At 44.1% G+C, this 20,867-nt stretch overlaps 2 protein-coding genes across 2 annotated transcripts in view; both read right to left on the bottom strand.

The window, feature by feature from the left end:
- Positions 1-20,867, bottom strand: part of ZNRF3 (zinc and ring finger 3) — a 249,219-nt gene that overhangs the window by 198,238 nt on the left and 30,114 nt on the right. The gene's annotated exons all lie outside the window — the stretch shown is intronic.
- Positions 9,582-12,677, bottom strand: LOC128584476 (calcium-independent phospholipase A2-gamma-like). The gene is made up of 2 exons (XM_053589404.1): positions 12,488-12,677; positions 9,582-11,227 (listed from the first exon to the last, which is right to left on the bottom strand). The coding sequence occupies exons 1-2, from the start codon at positions 12,675-12,677 to the stop codon at positions 9,999-10,001; spliced, it is 1,419 nt and encodes a 472-aa protein (XP_053445379.1). The 3' UTR covers positions 9,582-9,998.

Raw genomic sequence — 20,867 nt, forward strand, 5'->3', positions numbered from 1 at the left:
TTCATATTAGATGGAGGGATCATGACTGCTTACATTATTAAAACGAATTAACTAAAATAAAGGTAGGTCATACATGGACCAATGATGTGAGTCCATGACTAATCTAATTCTCTACATCCAAAGTTGAGAGAGAAAAATTGGCTCGGCCTCTGTAGCACAGGTTATGGCACTGGCCACATGCACTGAGGGTGGCAGGTTCGAATCCAGCCCAGGCCAGATAAACAACAATGACAACTGCAACAAAAAAAAATAGCTGGCCTTGTGGCTGGAGCCTGTAGTCTCAGTTACTTGGGAGTCTGAGGCAAGAGAATCGCTTAAGCCCAAGAGTTTGAGGTTGCTGTGAACTGTAATGCCATGGTCCTTTACCAAGGGTGGCATAGTGAGACTCTGTCTCAAAAAAAAAATACATAAATCAGGAAAATACTATGCATGCTTTGTTATACCCTGTATTTTGTGTGTAGCAATGTCTTGGAATTCTTGCTGTATCAGCCCATATAGGTCTATTTCATTTTTTAACTGTTGCAGAGTATTCTGTTCATGGATGTATCATAACTTAAATTCTTAAAATGTGTATCTGGGCTCGGCGTAGGGCGTCGACCATATACACCCAAGCTGGTGGGTTCAAAACCGGACTGGGCCTGCTAAACAACAATGATAATTGCAAACAAAAAATAGCCGGGCATTGTGGTGGGCGTCTCTAGTCCCAGCTACTCGGGAGGTTGAGGCAAGAGATTTGCTTATGACAAAGAGTTTGAGGTTGCTGTGAGCTGTGACGCCACAGCACTCTACCGAGGGCAATATAGTGAGACTCTGTCTCAAAAAAAAAAATTGTTTTTATCTTGGAAAATTGCAAACACATACAAAAGAGTCAATGGCAAAATGGAGTTTCATGAACCCAACATCCAGTTTCACTAATTAGCAACATCTGGGCAATATTGTTCCATCCCTTTCCCTACCCCTTCTCCCTCCATCACTGCATCATTTTGAAGCAGATCTAGGCTATCACTTCATTCATCCATAACTCATCCTGTGTTTGTGGACAAAGTTTGTTTCCATTCTTTGGCTTCGACCAATAGTGCTACAATGAACGTCCTTGTAAATACAGTATATATCCTGCACAGGACAGAAGAACTTAGCAGAATTGTTGGAGAAAAGGAAAACTGGAAATCTGGAATGAAAGGGAACAAACATGTTGGAACATTTTCTCTTATGGTGACAGAAAAACATCTCAGATTTCCTGAAACAAAAAAAGGTAATAAAATGAAGTTATGATAACTTCAAGGTCCAGGGATAATTTTGTTTTCAGAAACGGCTGGGTCCAAGGGGTCACAGATACCGTCAAGTGCCGTCTCTCTCCAGCTCTGAGCTCTGTTTCCCTATGTGATACTACTTTTCCCAGTTTTTGGACTCTGGCCCCTCTCTGCAGGGCTCCAGTGAAAAAAAGAGTTTCTGTTCCTCTCAGCAGCAGCCTAAGTCTTGGGTTAACTCTCATTCACCAGACCTGGTTTACATATTATACCTCAGTGAACCAATCACCATGGCCAGGGGGATGGAATATGTTGATTGACTCGACTTGGCTTATCTTCCCTTCTCTGGAGCTGGGAACAGGAGTCAGTCAGTGTCTTGGGACCACATGGGCTGAGATTGGCCAATGACTGTTTCCCCATAGGAAAGGATAGTAGGCAGGCAAAATCCATGAAAGCAAAAGCACCTGGGGTAGTTGCCTGCTCTAACATCTTCCTGACTCCCCACTCTCGGATGGACAGCTGCTCCTCCCCCTGTTCTCTTTCACCTTGTGCAAATCCCTCTCGGATTTGGGCCACAGTTGCACAACATTTGTCCATTGTGTGTCTGTTTCCTCCTACTTAAGCATTTAACTCCACGAGGACAAGGACTATGCCTTTCACTTAGGCAGGTGACCCCTGGCAAAATGCTTCACATACAGTGGGCACACAACAAATATTTGATAAATGAAGTTGGGCACAGTGGTTTGCACCTGTAATCCCAGCAATTTGGGAAGCTGAGGCGGGAGAACCTGAGGGAAGGAGTTCAAGACCAGCCTGGACAACATAGTAAAGACCCTCATCTCTACAAAAAGAAAAAAACAATAGCCAAGCATGGTGGCAGGCACCTTGTAGTCCCAGCTACTCAAGAGGCTGAGGCAGGAGGATTGCCCGAGCCCAGGAGTTTGAGGGTGCTGTAAGTTATGATGATGCCACCACATTCCAGCCTGGGTGACAGACCAAGACCGCGTCTCCAAAAAAAATAAAAAGAAATTGCTAAATGAATGAATGACTCTTGAGTCTGTGCCAAAATAAAATCCTCATAGTAAATGCTTTTACTTGATTGGGCTCCAAACCTTTCTTTTCTGCCTCTTCTCTACCTTCCATAGCCTATAGATCACCAGTCCCCTCAAGCACACCAGCCCTTTCCCACCTCTAGGCCTTCACCATACTATTTCCTCAGCATGGCTGCCCTCCTCCCATGACCCAAGGGTTCGTGATGGAGGGATCTGGAAAGGGTGATGTACCCATTTTCTGATCACAAGACCCTGCAGTTGAAATTTCTATGAAAAGGTGTCAGAGAAACCTTTTGATTACTCTACACAGTTTCTCACCCCCATTTTTCTTTAAACTAGTCCATACACACCACTTGAGACTGTGTTTGAACAAAACAATCCCATCTCTCTCCGTTGCTATAGTTGATTCTGTGCAGAGGCAAAACTGCATGTGATTTAGTTCATGAGTGATGCTGGAGCCAGGAGGGCTGGGGAGGTTGTTTCCTATAGATATGATAGTAGCAACTAGGTTTGGTTTTGCTTTGTTTTTTCAGACAGAGTGTCACTCTGTTACCCTGAGTAGAGTGCTGTGGCATCATAGCTCACAACAACCTCAAACTCTTTTTTTTTTTTTTTGAAACAGCATGTCACTATGTTGTCCTCAGTAGAGTGGTGCAGTGTTACAGCTCACAGCAACCTCAAACTCTTGGGCTTAAGCGATTCTCTTGCCTTTGCCCCCCAGTAGCTAGGACTATAGGCACCTGCCACAACGCCCAGCTATTTTTTGTTGCAGTTGTCGTTTTAGTTGACCTGGGCCAGATTTGAACCCACCAACCTCAATATATGTGGCTGGTGCCATAACGACTGCACTATGGGTGCTGAACCAACAACCTCAAACTCTTGGGCTCAAGAGATCTTCCTGCCTCAGCCTCCCCAGCAGCTGGGACCATAGGCACCTGCCACATCACCCTGCTACTTTTGGCAATGGGGTCTCATTCTATTTCAGGTTGGTCTCAAACTCCTGAGCTCAGGCGGTCCACCCACCTTGGCCTCCCAGAGTGCTAGGATTACAGGTGTGAGCCACCATGCCCAGCCCTGGCACCTAGGTTTTATCGAGGATTTATTACGTGTCAGGGACTGTGTTGAGGGCTTCGTGCATATTTTCACCTTTGACTACTACTATAGTAGCCCTATTTTATATGTGGAAAGTGGAGGGGAAGTAGGTTTGCCTGAGTAAAATTGGTGAACCCAAATCTAATGCTGTAACCCTTGCTCTTAACCTCAAATAAAAGGAAGAATAAAATAAATGTTCTGTGAGAAGTTGGGAGACTAGGTGGTCCCATACACGGACAAGGCCCGCCTTGCCTCCCCTCCTGATGGTTTTGCTGGTCCTGAATCTTTTAGGAGGACTGGCTGTGCTTATTGCCCTTAAATTTCTAAACACGCTGAACCTTAACAACTTTTTCCTTTTTGTGAAAGTCAGCTCTGGGGGCAGCGCCTGTGGCTCAATGGAGTAGGGCGCAGGCCCCATATGCCAGAGGTTGTGGGTTCAAACCCATCCCTGGCCAAAAAAACCTGCAAAATAAATAAATAAATATTTAAAAAAAAAAAAAAAAAAAAAGAAAGAAAGAAAAGAAAGCCAGCTCCTGTTTGTTTTCTTCAAACACTGATAAACTGTGTGGCCAAGGCAAGTCACTTTCCCTCTCTGAGCTTGAATTTCCTTGTCAATTAAATGCAGACAATCCTTGCCCTACCTCAGAGGGTCAGCGTAAGGATTACACAAGCTGATGGGTGGGCTGTGGTAGGCCTGGTGACTGGCATGTGGGTGCTCACCAGGGCTGTGAGCTCGGATTCCCCCAGTTCTGACCTGAGGGCTGATTCTGTTAGTTTTCTGCATCTGTTCCTACAGCACCTGGCACCCACTTCTATCTAGAAGGTGCTCAGCAAATACTAGCACTAGCCTAAGGCAGCCTACACAGTAGCCTCTTCTGCTATTCAGGAGTTCTTAACACCCTGTGGCTTGTGCTAGAGATAGGGCCCAGTTTGTTGCTTCCTGTTTGTTTCTTCAGCGTGTTAATGATTTATCTCCAGTGTTAAATTTTGTTTAAACAGACCTGACCGTGTGGGTGCCTAAGCCTCTGTCCCAGCCACAGTGGTTCAAGGATCAAAGAAATCCAAAGACACGGGAGCCCTCCCCCTGCCTCATCCCAGGATTGTCCTTTAGCCTGCTGGCATCTGCCTCTGCTCTGACGTCCCTTGCCCTTACCCACCTTGCTTGTAGTTGCACTCTGGTTAGCCTGCATCTCTCTCTGAGGATAGTCTGCCTCTCTCTGAGGCCACTGCAAGCCACGTGCCTCCCAGGCCCCTGACTTTCTTATTTCCATAGCTCCCTTTCTTCTTTCCTTTTTCTACCAGCTCAGAGCACTGGTATCTAGATATCCACCCACCATAGCACCTCAAACATTCACACCCCCACTGTCCTGTGCTTCCGGGTTTCCTTGGGGTCCCTCCTGTCTCTCTCCACCATGGATAAGGGACCTAAAGGTGACTTCAGTGGATTATTCATTCCATTGACGACATTGGGAGCTAAGGGTAACGTCCTATGTGGCCCCATCACTTGAACTCCCTCCCTGGTTGCTGCACACTCTCCCAGACCTAGGGTAGTGGACCTGCCTATAAGTAGAGGCCCTGCTCCTGGCTAGGAGATGGAAGACACTGCTTCCCACTACCTGCCTGGTCTCCTCCAGCCCTGTTCCTTGACTTCCCTGCCTCCCTACCTGGCCTCCTGCCTGTAGTAGTTTCCTGTGGCTGCAATAACAAATCACCACAAACTCAGTGACTTCAAACAACATAACTTTATCCTCTCACAGTTCCAGAGGCCATAAGTCCTAAATCAAGGTGTCACCAAGGCCCTGCTCCCTCCAGAGTCTCTAGGGGAGGGAGAGGATCCTTCCTTGATTCTCCCAACTTCTGGTGATCGCTGGACTTCTGGGCTTGGGACTCCATCCCTCCAGTTTCTGTCCCCACCTTCACATGGCTTTCTCCTTCTGTGTGTCTCTTCCTCTTCCATCTCTGCTGAGGACACTTGTCATTGGATCTAAGGTCCACCCAGGTAATCCAGGAGGATCTCATCTCAAGGTCCTTAACTACATATCCAAAGACCAAATGCGGATCACATTTACTGAGTGTGGGTGGATATATCTTTTGGGGAGGGGCAACAGCCAACCCAATACAATAGCATTAACTGAGACCAGAAGAATATGGGCATGCCAGGTAGTGAAGACAAAACGAGGTGAAGGGTGGAGGTAAAAGGGAGTCCAGCCCTTTAGAACTGAGGGAAGGTCAAGGTCTGTGTACCTGGAGAGCAGGAGAGTGATGAGAGGTGCGGGTGGAGGTGGGCTTTGTGTGATTACTAACAGAGCAGGGGGCAAAGAGATGGGGGCTTCATGCCATAGACTGAAGAGCCACAGGAGAGTTTTAAGTAGGGGAGTGACATTAATCAATTGTCATTGATTACTGAACAGCTAGTGAAAGGACAACTTGGTATATGCTAAGAAAAAAAGAGTGGGAAGGAGGAATTCCTGCATCACTACGCACATTTCTGAAACATCAACTTCAAGTTCCCAACTTGACTAGCAAAACATAAAACCTTTTAAAAGGAAACAGAAGCTAGGTATAGTGGCTGGAACCCAAAAAATTTGGGAGGCTGAGGCAGGAGTTTTGGGCCCAGGAGTTTTGTTTTTTATTTATTTATTTTTGAGATAGAGTCTCACTTTGTTGCCCTCGGTAGAGTGCTGTGGCATCATAGCTCACAGCAACCTCAAACTCTTGGGCTCAAGCAATCTTCTTGCCTCAGCCTCCTGAGTAACTGAGACAACAGGTGCCTGCCACAACCCCCTGCTAGTTTTTCTATTTTTAGTAGAGATGGGGTCTCACTCTGGCCTGGGCTGGTCTCCAGTTCCTGAGCTCAGGCAATCCACCCTCTTCCTAGGATTACAGGTGTGAGCCACTGCACCCAGCAGCTTGGGAATTTTAGAATACTCTAAGCAACATAGCAAGATTGTATCTACCAAAAAACAACCAAACATGGGTGGCGCCTGTGGCTCAAGGAGTCGGGCGCCGGCCCCATATACCGGAGGTGGTGGGTTCAAACCCAGCCCCGGCCATAAATAGCAAAAAAAGAAAATAGAGGGGCAGCACCTGTGGCTCAAAGGGGTAGGGCGCCGGCCCCATATGCCAGAGGTGGTGGGTTCAAACCCAGCCCCGGCCAAAAACTGCGGAAAAAAAGAAAAAGAAAATAGAGGTGAATATTGTTCTTATTTGGAGTAGGAAAAGATTGCTTAAGTCATACCATAAAGGAAAAGAAACAAATTAAACTTAAAATAATCTCCTGAAAACAAAAGAAATCATTAGTAAGAGAAAATACAAGCCACAGATGGGAGGATTTTTATAACATGTAATCAACAAAACATCAATGTTAGGAACATATAAAGAGCTTCTAAACCAAATAAACATAAGCAACCCAATAGAAAAATGGGTAAAACATAACTGGGTGAACCACAGAACAGGAAATCTAAATGGCCCGTGCATGAGGAAACTCACTCATAAACAGGGAAGGCAAATTAAGATCACAGTAAGAGGCCAGGCACAGCGGCTCACACCTGTAGTCCTAGCACTCTGAAAGGCCAAGGCAGGTGGATTGCCTGAGCTCACTGGTTCCAGACCAGCCTGAGCCAGGGCGAAACCCCATCTCTAAAAATAGCAGGGCACTGTGGCAGGCGCCTGTAGTCCCAGCTACTTGGGAGGCTGAGGCAAGAGAATTGCTTGAGCCCAAGAGTTTGAGGTTGCTGTGAGCTGTGACACCAGGGCACTCTACCAAGCAAGGCTCTGTCTCAAAGAAAAAAAAAAAAGTTCACAATGAGACCCACTGTACAACCATCAAATCAGTAAAAAAAAAAAAAGTGTAACAATACCAGGTGTTGATGATGGTGTGGAGCTATGGGAACCCTAACATTTCCGGGAATGTGTAAATCGGCACAGTGGGTTTGAAGAGCATTTCATAGCATCTAGTGAAGTTGGCAGTGTGCATTGCCCAACAACCTCTCAATTACACTCCTACACATATATCATATATACCTGCAAAAAATATTACTCATGCACACAAAGAGGCAGGTATAGAAATGTTCAGTGAAACATTGTAATAAAAGAAATGGGGAGGAAATAACCATCAACAGGACGATGGACGGGTGTGTCACATTCACCATGAGACAGCACAGAACAGAGAAGGTAAATGAACTATAATTACATGCATCAACCTGGTTGATTCGTAAATGCTAAAATAAAAAGGTAAAGAAAGAGCACACGATGTAAGATTTCATTTAAAAGAGCTATACAAACATGGAGAAGAATACCATTTCTTGCGAGGGCATATAGATGTATGAAGGTATAAAGAAATGGGAGTAATAAACACAGAGCTTGGGATAGTGTTTACTTGGAGGGGAGCAAAGGAATGACTGAGAAGGGCACAGAGGGAGATGTTCTGCAGTAGGGGGATGTTCTGCGGTAGTTGTTTTATTTAGTTATTTATTTATTTTTTGAGATAGAGTCTCATTATGTCACCCTCGGTAGAGTGCTGTGGTGTCACAGCTCACAGCAACCTCAAACTCTGGGCTTATGCGATTTTCTTGCCTCAGCCTCCCAAGTAGCTGGGACTACAGGTGCCTGCCACGACACCCAGCTATTTTTTTGTTATTGTTGTCATTGTTGTTTAGCAGGCCCAGGCAGGACTTGAACCCACCAGCCTAGGTGTATATGGCTGGCACCCTACTCACTGAGCTACAGTCACTGAGCCCGGATGTCTTATTTCTTAAGCTGTGTGGTAGGAAAATCAATATTAATTGTGTTATCCTTTGGCTTGGTGCCTGTAGCTCAGAGGCTATGGCACCAGTCACATACACCGGAGCCGGCGGGGTTCGAACCCAGCCCGGGTCTGCCAAACAACAACGACAATTACAACAACAACAACAACCAAAAAAAAAAAAAAAATAGCTAGGTGTTGTGGTGGGCATCTGTAGTCCCAGCTACTTGGTAGACTGAGGCAAGAGAATCCCTTAAGCCCAAGAGGTTTAAAGTTGAGGTTGCTGTGAGCTGTGACGCCACCATCCTTTACTGAGGGCAACATAGTGAGACTGTCTCAAAAAAAAAATTGTATTATCCTTTATATCTTTTGGCATTTGAAATATCTTATAGTTTAAGAAGAAGTGATACCAAAGGCTGGGTGTGGTGACTCCTGTCTTGAATCCTGGTGCTTTGGGAGGTCGAGGCTGGAGGATTGTTTGAGGACAGGAGTTTGAGACCAGCCAGCAGAAGAGCAAGACCCCCATCTCTACAAAAATTAGAAAAATTAACTGGGCATGGTGGCCCTTGGCTGTAGTCCCAGCTGAGGCAGGAGGATCCCTTGAGCCCAGGCGTTTGAGGTTGCAGTGATCTATGATGATCCCATTGCACTCTAGCCAGACAGCATGAGACCCTGTCTAAAAAACTAAAAAAAAAAAATCTAAGAAGAAGAAGAAATGACACGAAAAAAGATATACCAACGGCCAACAAACACCTAAAATTATTCTCTGCATCATTAATCGTCAGGGAAGTACAAATCCAAACCACAATAAGAAGTTACTTCATCAGCTTCTCGGGAGGCTGAGGCAAGAGAATCGCTTAGGCCCAGGAGTTGGAGGTTGCTGTGAGCTGTGTGAGGCCACGGCACTCTACCGAGGGTGACATAGTGAGACTCTCTCTCAAAAATAAATAAATAAATAAAATAAAATTTTGTTATGCATATTTTATTTTTTTTATTTTTTTATTTCAATAATTTTTATTAATGATATGAATATTTTCCCAGTAAATTCAAACAATTTTGTAACAGGAAATGATAAACCAGAGCTAGAGCTATAAAAGTTAACACACAGCATTATCTTGAAATTTCAGGGGAAAAAGAGGGGGTGATTAGAACCTTGCCTTTTTTTTTTAGCCAAATGATGTTAAAATAAGCAAACTTTGAATAATAAACTGTATTTGGTTCTTTCATATTTCGATTGTAGAAGTAGTAGAGAAAATTCCATTTTTCTGCATCTATTTAGGTGTAATACATTAAAAGATGGCATGTGGATTGTGGAATGTAGCTAGTGAAAACATTAAATAATGTAAATTTAAGAAATTAGCTTTCCACATAAAATAAAATCGATGATCACATAAATTCAACGTGATTATGATGACTACAGCAAAAATAAAAGGAGAACATGAATAGTTTTCAGTTTCTTGTTTGGCACATATATTAATACATTTTCAAACATCAAACAATATAACACTAATATCTACTACAACCAACTAGCACAATAAGATTCCTAAAGTTTAGTTAATTATGAACATCTTAGAAACCGAATTCCCACAGAATTCTGTAACCAAGCACATGCTCTGTGCTGTGCAAGCTAGCCGAAGCACCGCCTTTCTCAGGATTCTCCAGAATTCATAAGTACTTCAAAGTCTACTCATGTCAACCCCCCAAATTCCTCATTGAATTTGGTGTATTTTCTGAACAGACCTTCATTTATGAGAAAGTACACACATACTCATCACAATTTTGAAAAGAATGGAAGGGCTTCATACATGTCAGTTTTTAATTTTAACCACTCATTAATTTTCTGCAGAGTTGTTTTTTCTTGACTTAATATTTTCGCAACGTTTTCCATTTTGTGTTCATTTCTTTCCTTTTTTTTTTTTTGTGGTTTTTGGCTGGGGCTGGGTTTGAACCTGTCACCTCCAGCATATGGGGCTGGCCCCTACCCCTTTGAGCCACATGCGCCACCCTGTGTTCATTTCTTTCTATGTACTTCATCCCTTCCAACTGCAGCTGATCCAGCTTTTCATTTCGACTTTCATCTAGAGGTATGTTTTCACACATTACAGGATTGAATCTAAAATAGGTGTCAGGAGGTAACAGACCATCAAGCATTATAAGGACTTCTTCTGTATCTACAGCTCTGTTGATAACATTAGAAAGTTTGGTTTTCAAGCTTGTGTGTGTTGTGGTGTTTCTCACGTCACTCTCGTAACGTCCAGTGCCCAGGGATACTAGGCACTCTAACGGGACATCTGGCCAAAGACATTTACACTCATGCATTGCTAAGGCCGAAGGGTTATTCAAAAGCCAGCCTCCATCTTGATGAAGATCATTTCCCAATGCATATTCTGCAAAGTAGCCTGGAGCAGCAGATGAGGCTCTAATGGCCTGCCACATTTTATATTGGCAGCCTCCCAAATAATGAAAGTTGATTCCAGGAAAGTGACCATAGTTTCTGAACACAAAAGCTTTTGGTGTTATCTTTCTGTTTACTACGGTACTTACAGCAGCTACCTTAGGACAGGTGGGATTTCTTGCTGTTTCAATTATTAGCGCAGATCCCATTCTATCCTTAAGAATCTTTTCCCAGGTTTGACTATCATAAAATGCATGGCTCCAACTCATTTTGACTGTTCCAACAATGACATTTTGTGCAAACACATCTGATCCTAATTTTCGATAAAGTTCCTCACATTCATCCAAGGGCATATGAAACAATCCCAACATGAAAGCTAATATGGCACCTGTGCTTACACCACAAATGTAATCAAAGAGCCGATGAACTGGCTTCTGAGTAAGTTCGACCAATTTCCGTAGTGTCTGAAGAGCAACCACACCCCTTGTTCCTCCACCATCAATTGTAAGAATTCGGATTTCTCTCCCTTTCACTGGATCCACGTAGCCAATTAAGGCCAAAATTTCTCTAACTGCAGCCTGAAGAGTTTCGTTTTTAATTTGCCTCAGTCGTAATAAATATGGAATAATTCTTTTCTTTAACCAGTCATGAGGTCTGATGAGTCTTGCTGCAGAAGCTCTGGAATCTTCCCTCTGCTCTACATTCTCATTTCAACTGCTTCTGTTTAGGCTTCTGTATTTTATCTTTAAAAAAAAAAAATCACCAAAAAAGGAAAAGGATGGAAAAAGATACACTGATGTCTGATAAAAAAGAAAGCCAGAGAGACTGTATAAAAAAATTAAAACAATATGGCAAAGTGGCCCATTGGTGAACCTTAAGTATTTGTCAAGAAATTGCTAAATGGGCTGGGCACAGTGGCTCACACTTGTAATTTTAGCACTCTGGGAACCTGAGGTAGGTGGATTGCTTGAGCTCAGGAGTTCGAGACCAGCCTGAGCCAGAGCAAGACCCCTGCTTCTACTAAAAATACCTGGGCGTTGTGGTGGGCACGTGTAGTTCCAGGTACCCAGGGAGACTGAGGCAAGATGATCTCTTGAGCCCAAGAGTTTGAGATTGCTGTGAGCTAGGACACGATGGCACTCTACCCATGGCACAGAAGAAAAAAATTGCTTAATGGCAAATTATGTAACCAAAATATGTATATCCCTATAATACTCTGAAATAAAAATAAATTAAAAATTTTTTTCTTGGGCGGCATTTGTGGTTCAGAGGGCAGGGTGCCAGCCCCATATATTGAGGGTGGTGGATTCAAACCTGGCCCTGGCCAAACTGCAACAAAAAAATAGCTGGACGTTGTGGTGGGCGCCTATAGTTTCAGCTACTCGGGAGGCTGAAGCAAGAGAATCGCTTAAGCCCAATGGTTTGAGGTTGTTGTGAGCTGTGAACGCCATAGTACTTTACCAAGGTGACATAGTGAGACTCTGTCTAAAAAAAAAGAAAATGAACCCCAGGATGGCAGCCTTGGTTAAGAATGCAGCTCTAGGGCGGTGACTGTGGCTCAGTGAGTAGGGTGCCAGCCCCACATACCGAGGGTGGCGGGTTCAAACCCAGACCCAGCCAAACCACAACAGAAAAATAGCTGGGCATTGTGGCGGGCGCCTGTAGACCCAGCCACTCAGAAGGCTGAGGCAAGAGAATTGCCTACGTCCAGGAGTTGGAGGTTGCTGTGAGCTGTGACACCACAGTACTCTTCTGAGGGCGATAAAGTGAAACTCTGTCTCTACAAAAAAATAAAATGAAATAAAATAATTTTTTTTCTTAATAAATAATTCATTTACAAAAAAATTAACTCTTAAAAGTAAAGTTTCTGGGTCAGGAGCATGCACTTTTTTTTTCCCATTTAAATCAGCACTGTATTCATTTGCCACAGTCAGGATTTATTCCCACAGTGACTCACCCACAGCACCAACCTCAAGGCCCTTCTCCAATTGATCATGCTGAACAGTGACATTCAAGCTCTTGTCAGAAAACAGCAGACTCAAGGTAAAGTAGCCTCCTGAAGTGGCCTTTTTTCCTTCCGCTTCCTTGTCCCGGGCTGTTTCTGGCAGATGTAAGCAAACACCTATATGAGGTTGATGTTGATACATGTACATTTTTTAGTAAACTTTTTATGGAAAGTTAACATATTTGCAGAGAGGTACACAAATCTTAAGTGTACAGCTTGTTGGATCTTTACAAAGTGAACACATCCATGTAACCATCTCCTGGATAAAGAAAAAGAACATCTTTCTGACTCCCAGGAGCCCTCTTAATAGCCACTCTTAACCTTTATCTTCCCCCTAAGAAGAACCAGTATCCTGACTTAAATCTTCACAGATAAGTCCTTTCCATTTTTGAACTTTATATAAAAGAAATTTATATACATAAACAAATAGCATACAAAAAACACATATATATATATATATTTTTTTTTTTTTTTTTGTAGAGACAGAGTCTTACTTTATGGCCCTCAGTAGAGTGCCATGGCCTCACACAGCTCACAGCAACCTCCAACTCCTGGGCTTAAGCGATTCTCTTGCCTCAGCCTCCCGAGTAGCTGGGACTACAGGCGCCCGCCACAACACCCGGCTATTTTTTCGTTGCAGTTTGGCCAGGGCTGGGTTTGAACCCGCCACCCTCGGCATATGGGGCCGGCGCCTTACTGACTGAGCCACAGGCGCCGCCCCATATATATTTATTTATAATAATAAAATATATAATATATATATATATATTTTGAGACAGAGTCTCATGATGTTGCCCTTGGTAGAGTGCCGTGGCGTCACAGTTCACAGCAACCTCAAACTCTTAGTCTCAAATGATTCTCTTGCCCAGCCTCCCAAGTAGCTGGGACTACAGGCACCCACCACAATGCCCGGCTAAGTATATAGCATATAGTCTTTTGAGTTGGTACTTCTAATTGAATATTATGTTTGTAAGATTTATCCTCAGCAAGTAATTTGAATTCCTTCATTTTCCTTGCTGGAGAGAATCTCATCATGTGCATATACCCCAATTATTTATCCATGCTACCATTGCTGGGATTTGAGGCAGTTTTCAGTCTTTGCTATTACCAAGAGTGCTGGCTGCGAACAGTCTAGGACGTATCTTTTGGTGAATATATGTATACATTTCTCTTGACTGAGTACCAAGAAATGGAATTGTTGGGCATCACCCATAGCTCAGTGGTTAGGGCACTGGCCACATACACTGAGGCTGGCGGGTTCGATCCAGGCCCGGGCCAGCTAAAACAATATCGACAACTACAACAACAGCAACAAAAAAATACCTGGGAGTTGTGGCAGGCACCTGCAGTCCAAGCTACTTGGGAGGCAGAGGCAGGAAAATCACTTAAGCCCAGGAGAATGAGCTGTGAACTGTGACGCCAAGGCACTCTACCAACGGTGACAGCTTGAGGCTCTGTCTCAAAAAAAAAAAAAAGAAGAAGAAGACAGAAAGGAAAAAGAAAAAGAAATGGAATTGTTAGGTCAAAACATGGGTGTCTATTGCCCACTGTAGTAAATTCTGCCAGTTTCCCCAAGTGGTTATATCAAACATCACTTCCAAAAGCAGAGTGAAAGTTGATTGCTTCACTGTCTCAACATTTGCGAACATCTGCTTTTTTCTTTTTTGCAGTTTTTGGCCCGGTCTGGGTTTGAACTTGCCTCCTCCAGCATATGGGGCCAGGGCCCTACTCCGTTGAGCCACAAGCACCACCCCCAACATCTGCCTTTTTAATCTTTTTTTTTTTTTTGTAGAGACAGAGTCTCACCTTATCGCCCTCGGTAGAGTGCCGTGGCGTCACACAGCTCACAGCAACCTCCAAATCCTTGGGCTTAGGCGATTCTCTTGCCTCAGCCTCCCGAGTAGCTGGGACTACAGGCACCCGCCACAATGCCCGGCTATTTTTTTTGTTGCAGTTTGGCCGGGGCTGGGTTTGAACCCGCCACCCTCGGCATATGGGGCCGGCTCTTGTGGGTGTGTGGCATGCACATTAAAAAACAACAACAACTTTTGTTTGTTTCTAAAGTTTATTAAAAATCACAGAATAGGGCGGCGCCTGTGGCTCAGTCGGTAAGGTGCCGGCCCCATATACTGAGGGTGGCGGGTTCAAACCCGGCCCCGGCCAAACTGCAACCAAAAAATAGCCGGACGTTGTGGCCGGGCGCCTGTAGTCCCAGCTACTCGGGAGCCTGAGGCAAGAGAATCGCTTAAACCCAGGAGTTGGAGGTTGCTGTGAACTGTGTGACGCCACGGCACTGTACCGAGGGCAGTAAAGTGAGACTCTGTCTCTACAAAAAAAAAAAAAAAAAATCACAGAATAAAAAAGTTTACATAAAAATATGTCAAGTTTAGGGCAGCACCTGTGGCTCAGTGAGTAGGGCGCCGGCCCCATATATCGAGGGTGGCAGGTTCAAACCTGGCTCCGGCCAAACTGCAACAAAAAATAGCCAGGCGTTGTGGCGGGCACCTGTAGTCCCAGCTACTCAGGATGCTGAGGCAAGAGAATTGCCTGAGCCCAAGAGCTGGGGTTGCTGTGAGCTGTGACGCCATAGCACTCTACCAAGGGCGACAAAGTGAGACTCGGTCTCTAAAAAAAAAAACAATAAATATGTCAATTTTAGGCCCACTTTGGTGGCTCACACCTGTAATCCTAGCATGCTGGGAAGCCAAGGCGGGTTGATTCTTTGAGCTTATGAGTTCAAGACCAGCCTGAGCAAAGTGAGACCCCTCCCCCATATCTACCCAAAATAGAAAAATTAGCTGGATGGTATGATGGGTGCCTGTAGTCCCAGCTACTTGGGAGCATGAGGCAGGTGGATGGCTTGAACCCAGGACTTTGAGGTTGGTGTGAGCTATGACATCATGAGCGTGACAGAGTAAGACTCTGCCTCAAAAAAAAAAAATTTTTTTTAAAGCTGTATTATGGAGTTATATGGTTTATTGCCCTTTGCATGTACTTTCAGGTGTATGATCTCATTTGACCCTGACAACCTAAGATAGGTAAGACAGGTATAATTATGTCCATTTTACAGACAGGGAACTAAAGCTCCAAGAGGTAAAGTCACTTGGCTTATAAAGGGTGACTAGAACCTAGGTCTTCTGACTTCTATTAAGAGTGCAGCAATACTATTAATCACGACTTGTTTACTTTTACCCGTTTGTTTTTTTTTTTGCAGTTTTTGGCCCGGCCACCTCCAGTATATGGGTTCAGTGCCCTACTCTTTTGAGCCACAGGTGCCGTCCATTTTTTTATTTTATTTTATTTTTTTTAATTTTGCTTTCAATTTCAGCTGGCTTTCACTCTTCTTAGTTTGACATTTTTTTGATATCATATAAAGGAGTTATCTTCCGATAATGAAGTCTGAGTTAATTCCAAATTTTCTTACAAGAACCTGATCTTAGCCAGGCACAGGGGCTTATGCCTATAATCTCAGCAGTTTGGTGAGGCCGAGGCAGGAGGAATGTTTGAAGCCAGGAGCAGAAGGCTGGGAGAAGAAGACAGACCTGATCTTTGAGCCTAAATTTAGTCACATTCTGGTGGCACTGTTAGCTCAGTGGTTAGGGCACTGGCCACATACCCCAAGGCTGGCGGGTTCGAACCCGCCCTGGGCCAGCTAAAACAACAATGACAACTGCAACAAAAAAAATAGCCAGGCGTTGTGGTGGGCGCCTGTAGTCCCAGCTACTCAAGAGGCTGAAGCAAGAGAATCGCTTAAGCAAGAGAATCGATAAAGCCCAAGAGTTTGAGGTTGCTGTAAGCTATGACACCATGGCACTCTAGCCTGGGGCAACACAGTGAGACTCTGTCTCAAATTAATTAATTTAATTAAATAGTAACTTCAAACCACCCAGAACCAGCCAAAGTTGGTCAACATCAGAGAGGCCTCTGGTATTTAATCATATTATCACAGAATGTTAATGATGGAAGGACTTCAGAAATAATCTAAAGTTGGCCAGGTGTGTGGCTCACACCTGTAATCCTAGCACTTTGGGAGGCTAAGGCAGGAGGATCACTTGAGCCCAGGAGTCTGAGACCAACCTGAATGAGAATGCATTCCCATCTCTAAAAAAATAGAAAAGTTAGCTATGAGTAAATTAAAAAAAATTTAAAAATAAATAAATAAAGTTAGCTATGAGCAATGGTGTGCACCTGTAGTCCAAGCTACTTGGGAGTCTGAGGCAGGAGGATGGTTTGAGCCCAAGAATTTGAGGTTGTAGCATAGTCAGAATGACAGAGCAAGCCCTTGTCTTCCTCCCCCACCAACCTCCCCCCAAAATTAATAATCTAAAGTCAACAGAGATGGTGACTTTAAACAACTGTAGTATTTAGGGGCGGTGCCTGTGGCTCAGTGAGTAGGGCGCCGGCCCCATATGCCGAGGGTGGTGGGTTCAAACCCAGCCCCGGCCAAACTGCAACAACAACAAAAAAATATCTGGGCATTGTGGCGGGCGCCTGTAGTCCCAGCTGCTCGGGAGGCTGAGGCAAGAGAATCGCGTAAGCCCAAGAGTTAGAGGTTGCTGTGAGCTGTGTGATGCCACGGCACTCTACCCGAGGGCGGTACAGTGAGACTCTGTCTCTACAACAAAAATAAATAAATAAATAAATAAATAAGTAGTATTTAGGGATCCTGAGGCTGTGTCTGTATCTGGATTGGTGGGAAAGGCTCTTACAGTTGATAAGAGATACCTGTCACGGTATAGGAGGTGGAAGGAAGGTACATGGGATATGTTTTAGCTCTGTTCTAGGTCCCTTCTTCTCATTTACAGGAAGAAAGCAGATACTCGGAGGGGACGTAACTTGCACAAGGTCACACAACGTGTCATTGGACAAGCTAGGACTTTAATGGAGGTCTTCTAGTGTTCAGATCATGTATCTTCCCTCTGCACAGCCTCCATGGACTTTCCAGCTAAAAGCTGCTTTCAGTCAGACATTATAGCAAGGTAATACTACTAAACTTTTTCTCTTCTGCACAAAATCTCAGTGTTTGCCTACATTTTCCTCCCTCTGGGTGTTTATGTGCCATTCATAGACGATTTATTACCTACCTGCATGCCATCTTCCCAACCACATATATGACCCACGATAGGTACAAAAGTGATGGATCCAGGATTACATGGACAATCCAGTCCTGTTCCTTTTGATGGAGATTCATGTCTCTAGCCTGGGAGAAGGCTCAAATTTGTGAGCTTAATGTTTCAGAAGAGGTGGAAGAACCAAAGCACAGAGCAATCATCTTTTTGCATCAACCCCATTTACCTAATTTCAGAAATGGTTAAGAGCAGAATGCGTTCCAATGTGCTGCTTGTATTGCCCCCTAGTGCTTGAAACAAAAACAACATACCAGTCAAATTGTGACATTTTCCAGCGCAAAAGACTGACCTTGGACATTTTAACTCACTTGGAGCCCTTTATTTAACAGTTGAAGAAGGCAAGGTCCATAGAAGGGAAAGGGATAGCTGGGCATTGTGGCGGGCGCCTGTAGTCCCAGCTGCTGGGGAGGCTGAGGCAAGAGAATTGCTTAAGCCCAGGAGTTGGAGGTTGCTGTGAGCTGTGTGAGGCCACAGCACTCTACCAAGGGCCATAAAGTGAGACTCTGTCTCTACAAAAAAAAAAAAAAAAAAAAGAAGGGAAAGGGAATCACCAGGGAAAACAGCAACTGAGTGGTGAAGTCAGGACTAGAACTAAGTACTAAACATGGACTCAGGATGCTTGTCACAGAGTTATAACTGAGAAATAATTTTCTTAGAAGAAACAATGATCTTCATGTGCTGTAAAATGAACATAAAAAGTCTTTCTTCTTTAGCTGGGCACAGTGGTGGATACTTACGAGTGCCTCATGAGCAAGAGGGATCATTTGAGCTCAGGAGTTTGACGTTGCAGTTAGCTATGATAGGGTCATTGCACTCTACCCAGGGGAAAAAGGTAGACTCTCTCTCTATCTCTCAAAAAAAAAAAAAAGCCATCAGAGAGCTGTCTTTACCATTCCCTACCCCCGAACCATACAAAGAAGAGGTCATGTGAGCACGTATCAAGAAGATGGCCCCTCTAGAAGGGTGAGAAAATAAACATCTGGGGAAAAAAGAGACAGAAAGAAAAGAAATGTCTGTTGTTGAAGCCACCCAGACTATGGCATTGCATTATGGAGTCTGAACCATAAACAGTTAGGTAGTCATGATTACTATGAAGAGAAATAAGGCAGGGTCAGGGCATCAAGATGGTGGGAAGCAAAATGCTACTTCCAATAAAGTGGTGAGGGAAGGCTTCTCTGATAAGATGACAGCTATATAGCTTGAGGAATTTTTTACATAAATCACAGTAAGACCCTAGCATGCTCCCTTGGGTGCCTTGTCAGTCAGTCAGTACCCACCAAAACGTAACCAATATTCTGACTTCCATCAACATAGATTAATTTTTTCTGTTTCTAAACTTCATAATAATGGAATCTTACAGCATGCTGATGGACATTTGGGATGTTTCCAATTTGAAGACATTATGCATAAAGCTGTAAAGAACATTCTTTTTTTTTTTGTCTTTTGGCTGGGGCTGGGTTTGAACCCGCCACCTCCAGCATATGGGACCGGCGCCCTACTCCTTGAGCCACAGGCGCCGCCCTATAAAGAACATTCTTGAACATGTCCTTTGGTAGACATATAACACTCACTTCTGTTAGGTATATGCCCAGGAGTGGAACTGCTGGATCAAAGAGCATCTATGTTTAGGTTTAGTAACTACTGCCAAATATTTTTTCAAAGTGATTGTACAATATATGTTCCCACTGACAAAATAAGAGTCCAGTGGTTTCTCACCAACACCCAGTATGTCAGTCTTTTTCACTGTAGCCATTTTGGTGAGTATGTTGTGGTATCTCTTTATGGGTTTTTGTTTGTTTGTTTTTTGAGACAGAGTCTCACTATGTTGCCCTTGGTAGAGTCCCCTGGTATGACAGCTCACAGCAACCTCAAACTCCTGGGCTCTTGCTTCAGCCTCCCAAGTAGCTGGGACTATAGGCGCTCACCACAACGCCCGGCTATTTTTTGATTGCAGTTGTCATTGTTATTCAGCAGGCCCCAGCCGGCCTTGGTATATGTGGCTGGCGCATACACCTGAATATATAAAGTACTCTTGCAACTCAACAATAAAAAGACAAACAATCCTATTTAAAATAGGCAAGGGTTGTAGTCCTAACATTCTGGGAAGCCAAGGCCAGTGGATCACCTAAGCTCAGGAGTTTGAGACCAGCCTGAGTTAAGACTGAGACCCCCATCTCTAAAAATAGTCAGGCATTGTGGCAGGCACCTGTAGTCCCAGCTACTTGGAAGGCTGGGGCAAGAGAATCCCTTGAACCCAAGAGTTTGAGGTTGCTGTGAGCTATGATGCCAAGGCACTCTACGGAAAGTGACAAAATGAGGCTCTGTCTCAAAAAAAAAAAAAGATAAAATAAAATAGGCAAGGGAATCGAATGTCTCACAAGAAGACACACAAATGGCTAACCAGCACATGAAAAGATATTCAATGTCATTAGTCACTAGAGAAATGCAAATCCAAACCACAGTGAGATACCATTTCATATCCACTAGGGTAGTTACTTTTAATTTTTTAATTTTAATTTATTTTTTACACAAAGTCCCACTCTGTTGCCCTGGGTAGAGTGCTGTGGCATCATAGCTCACAGCAACCTCAAACTCTTGGGTGCAAGTGATCCTCTTGCCTCAGCCTCCCAAGTAGTTGGCACTACAGGCATGCACCACATTGCCCAGCTATGTTTTTAGAGATGGGGTCTCACTCTTGCTCAGGCTGGTCTTGAACTCCTGAGCTCAAGCAATTCATCTGCCTCAGCCTCCCAGGGTGCTAGGATTACAGGTGTGAGCCACCATGTCTGGTCTCTAAAACTATTCTTTTTTATTTTTTTTTTGAGACAGAGTCTCACTATATCGCCCTAAGTTAGAGTGCTATGGCATCACAGGTCACAGTAACCTCCACCTCTTGGGTTTAAGTGAGTCTCTTGCCTCAGCCTCCCAAGTAGCTGGGACTACAGGCACCCGCCACAACGCTCAGCTACTTTTTTTGCTGTTGTTGCAGTTGTTTTAGCTGGCCCGGGCCGGGTTTGAACCCACTACCTTCAGTGTCTGTGGCTGGTGCCGAAACTACTGTGCTACAGGCGCCAAACCTAAAACTATTCTTTAAAAACTAAGTTTACTTTTTAAAATTGCTATGATCAAGTGTTAGCAATAAACATATACCATATACAACACATAGTCCTCTCTGGCCTAAAGATCTTGCTTTTATTTCTGGA

This window comes from Nycticebus coucang, chromosome 4 (assembly GCF_027406575.1).
Source record: "Nycticebus coucang isolate mNycCou1 chromosome 4, mNycCou1.pri, whole genome shotgun sequence".
In the NCBI taxonomy this organism is placed as follows: Eukaryota; Metazoa; Chordata; class Mammalia; order Primates; family Lorisidae; genus Nycticebus; species Nycticebus coucang.

Excerpts from the sequence above, each read along its gene's own strand:
- LOC128584476 (XM_053589404.1), bottom strand. The coding sequence starts at position 12,677 with ATGTATCAACATCAACCTCATATAGGTGTTTGCTTACATCTGCCAGAA. Across the intron at positions 11,228-12,487 it reads CCTTGAGGTTGGTGCTGTGG|AGCAGAGGGAAGATTCCAGA; the intron begins GTGAGTCACTGT and ends ATGAGAATGTAG.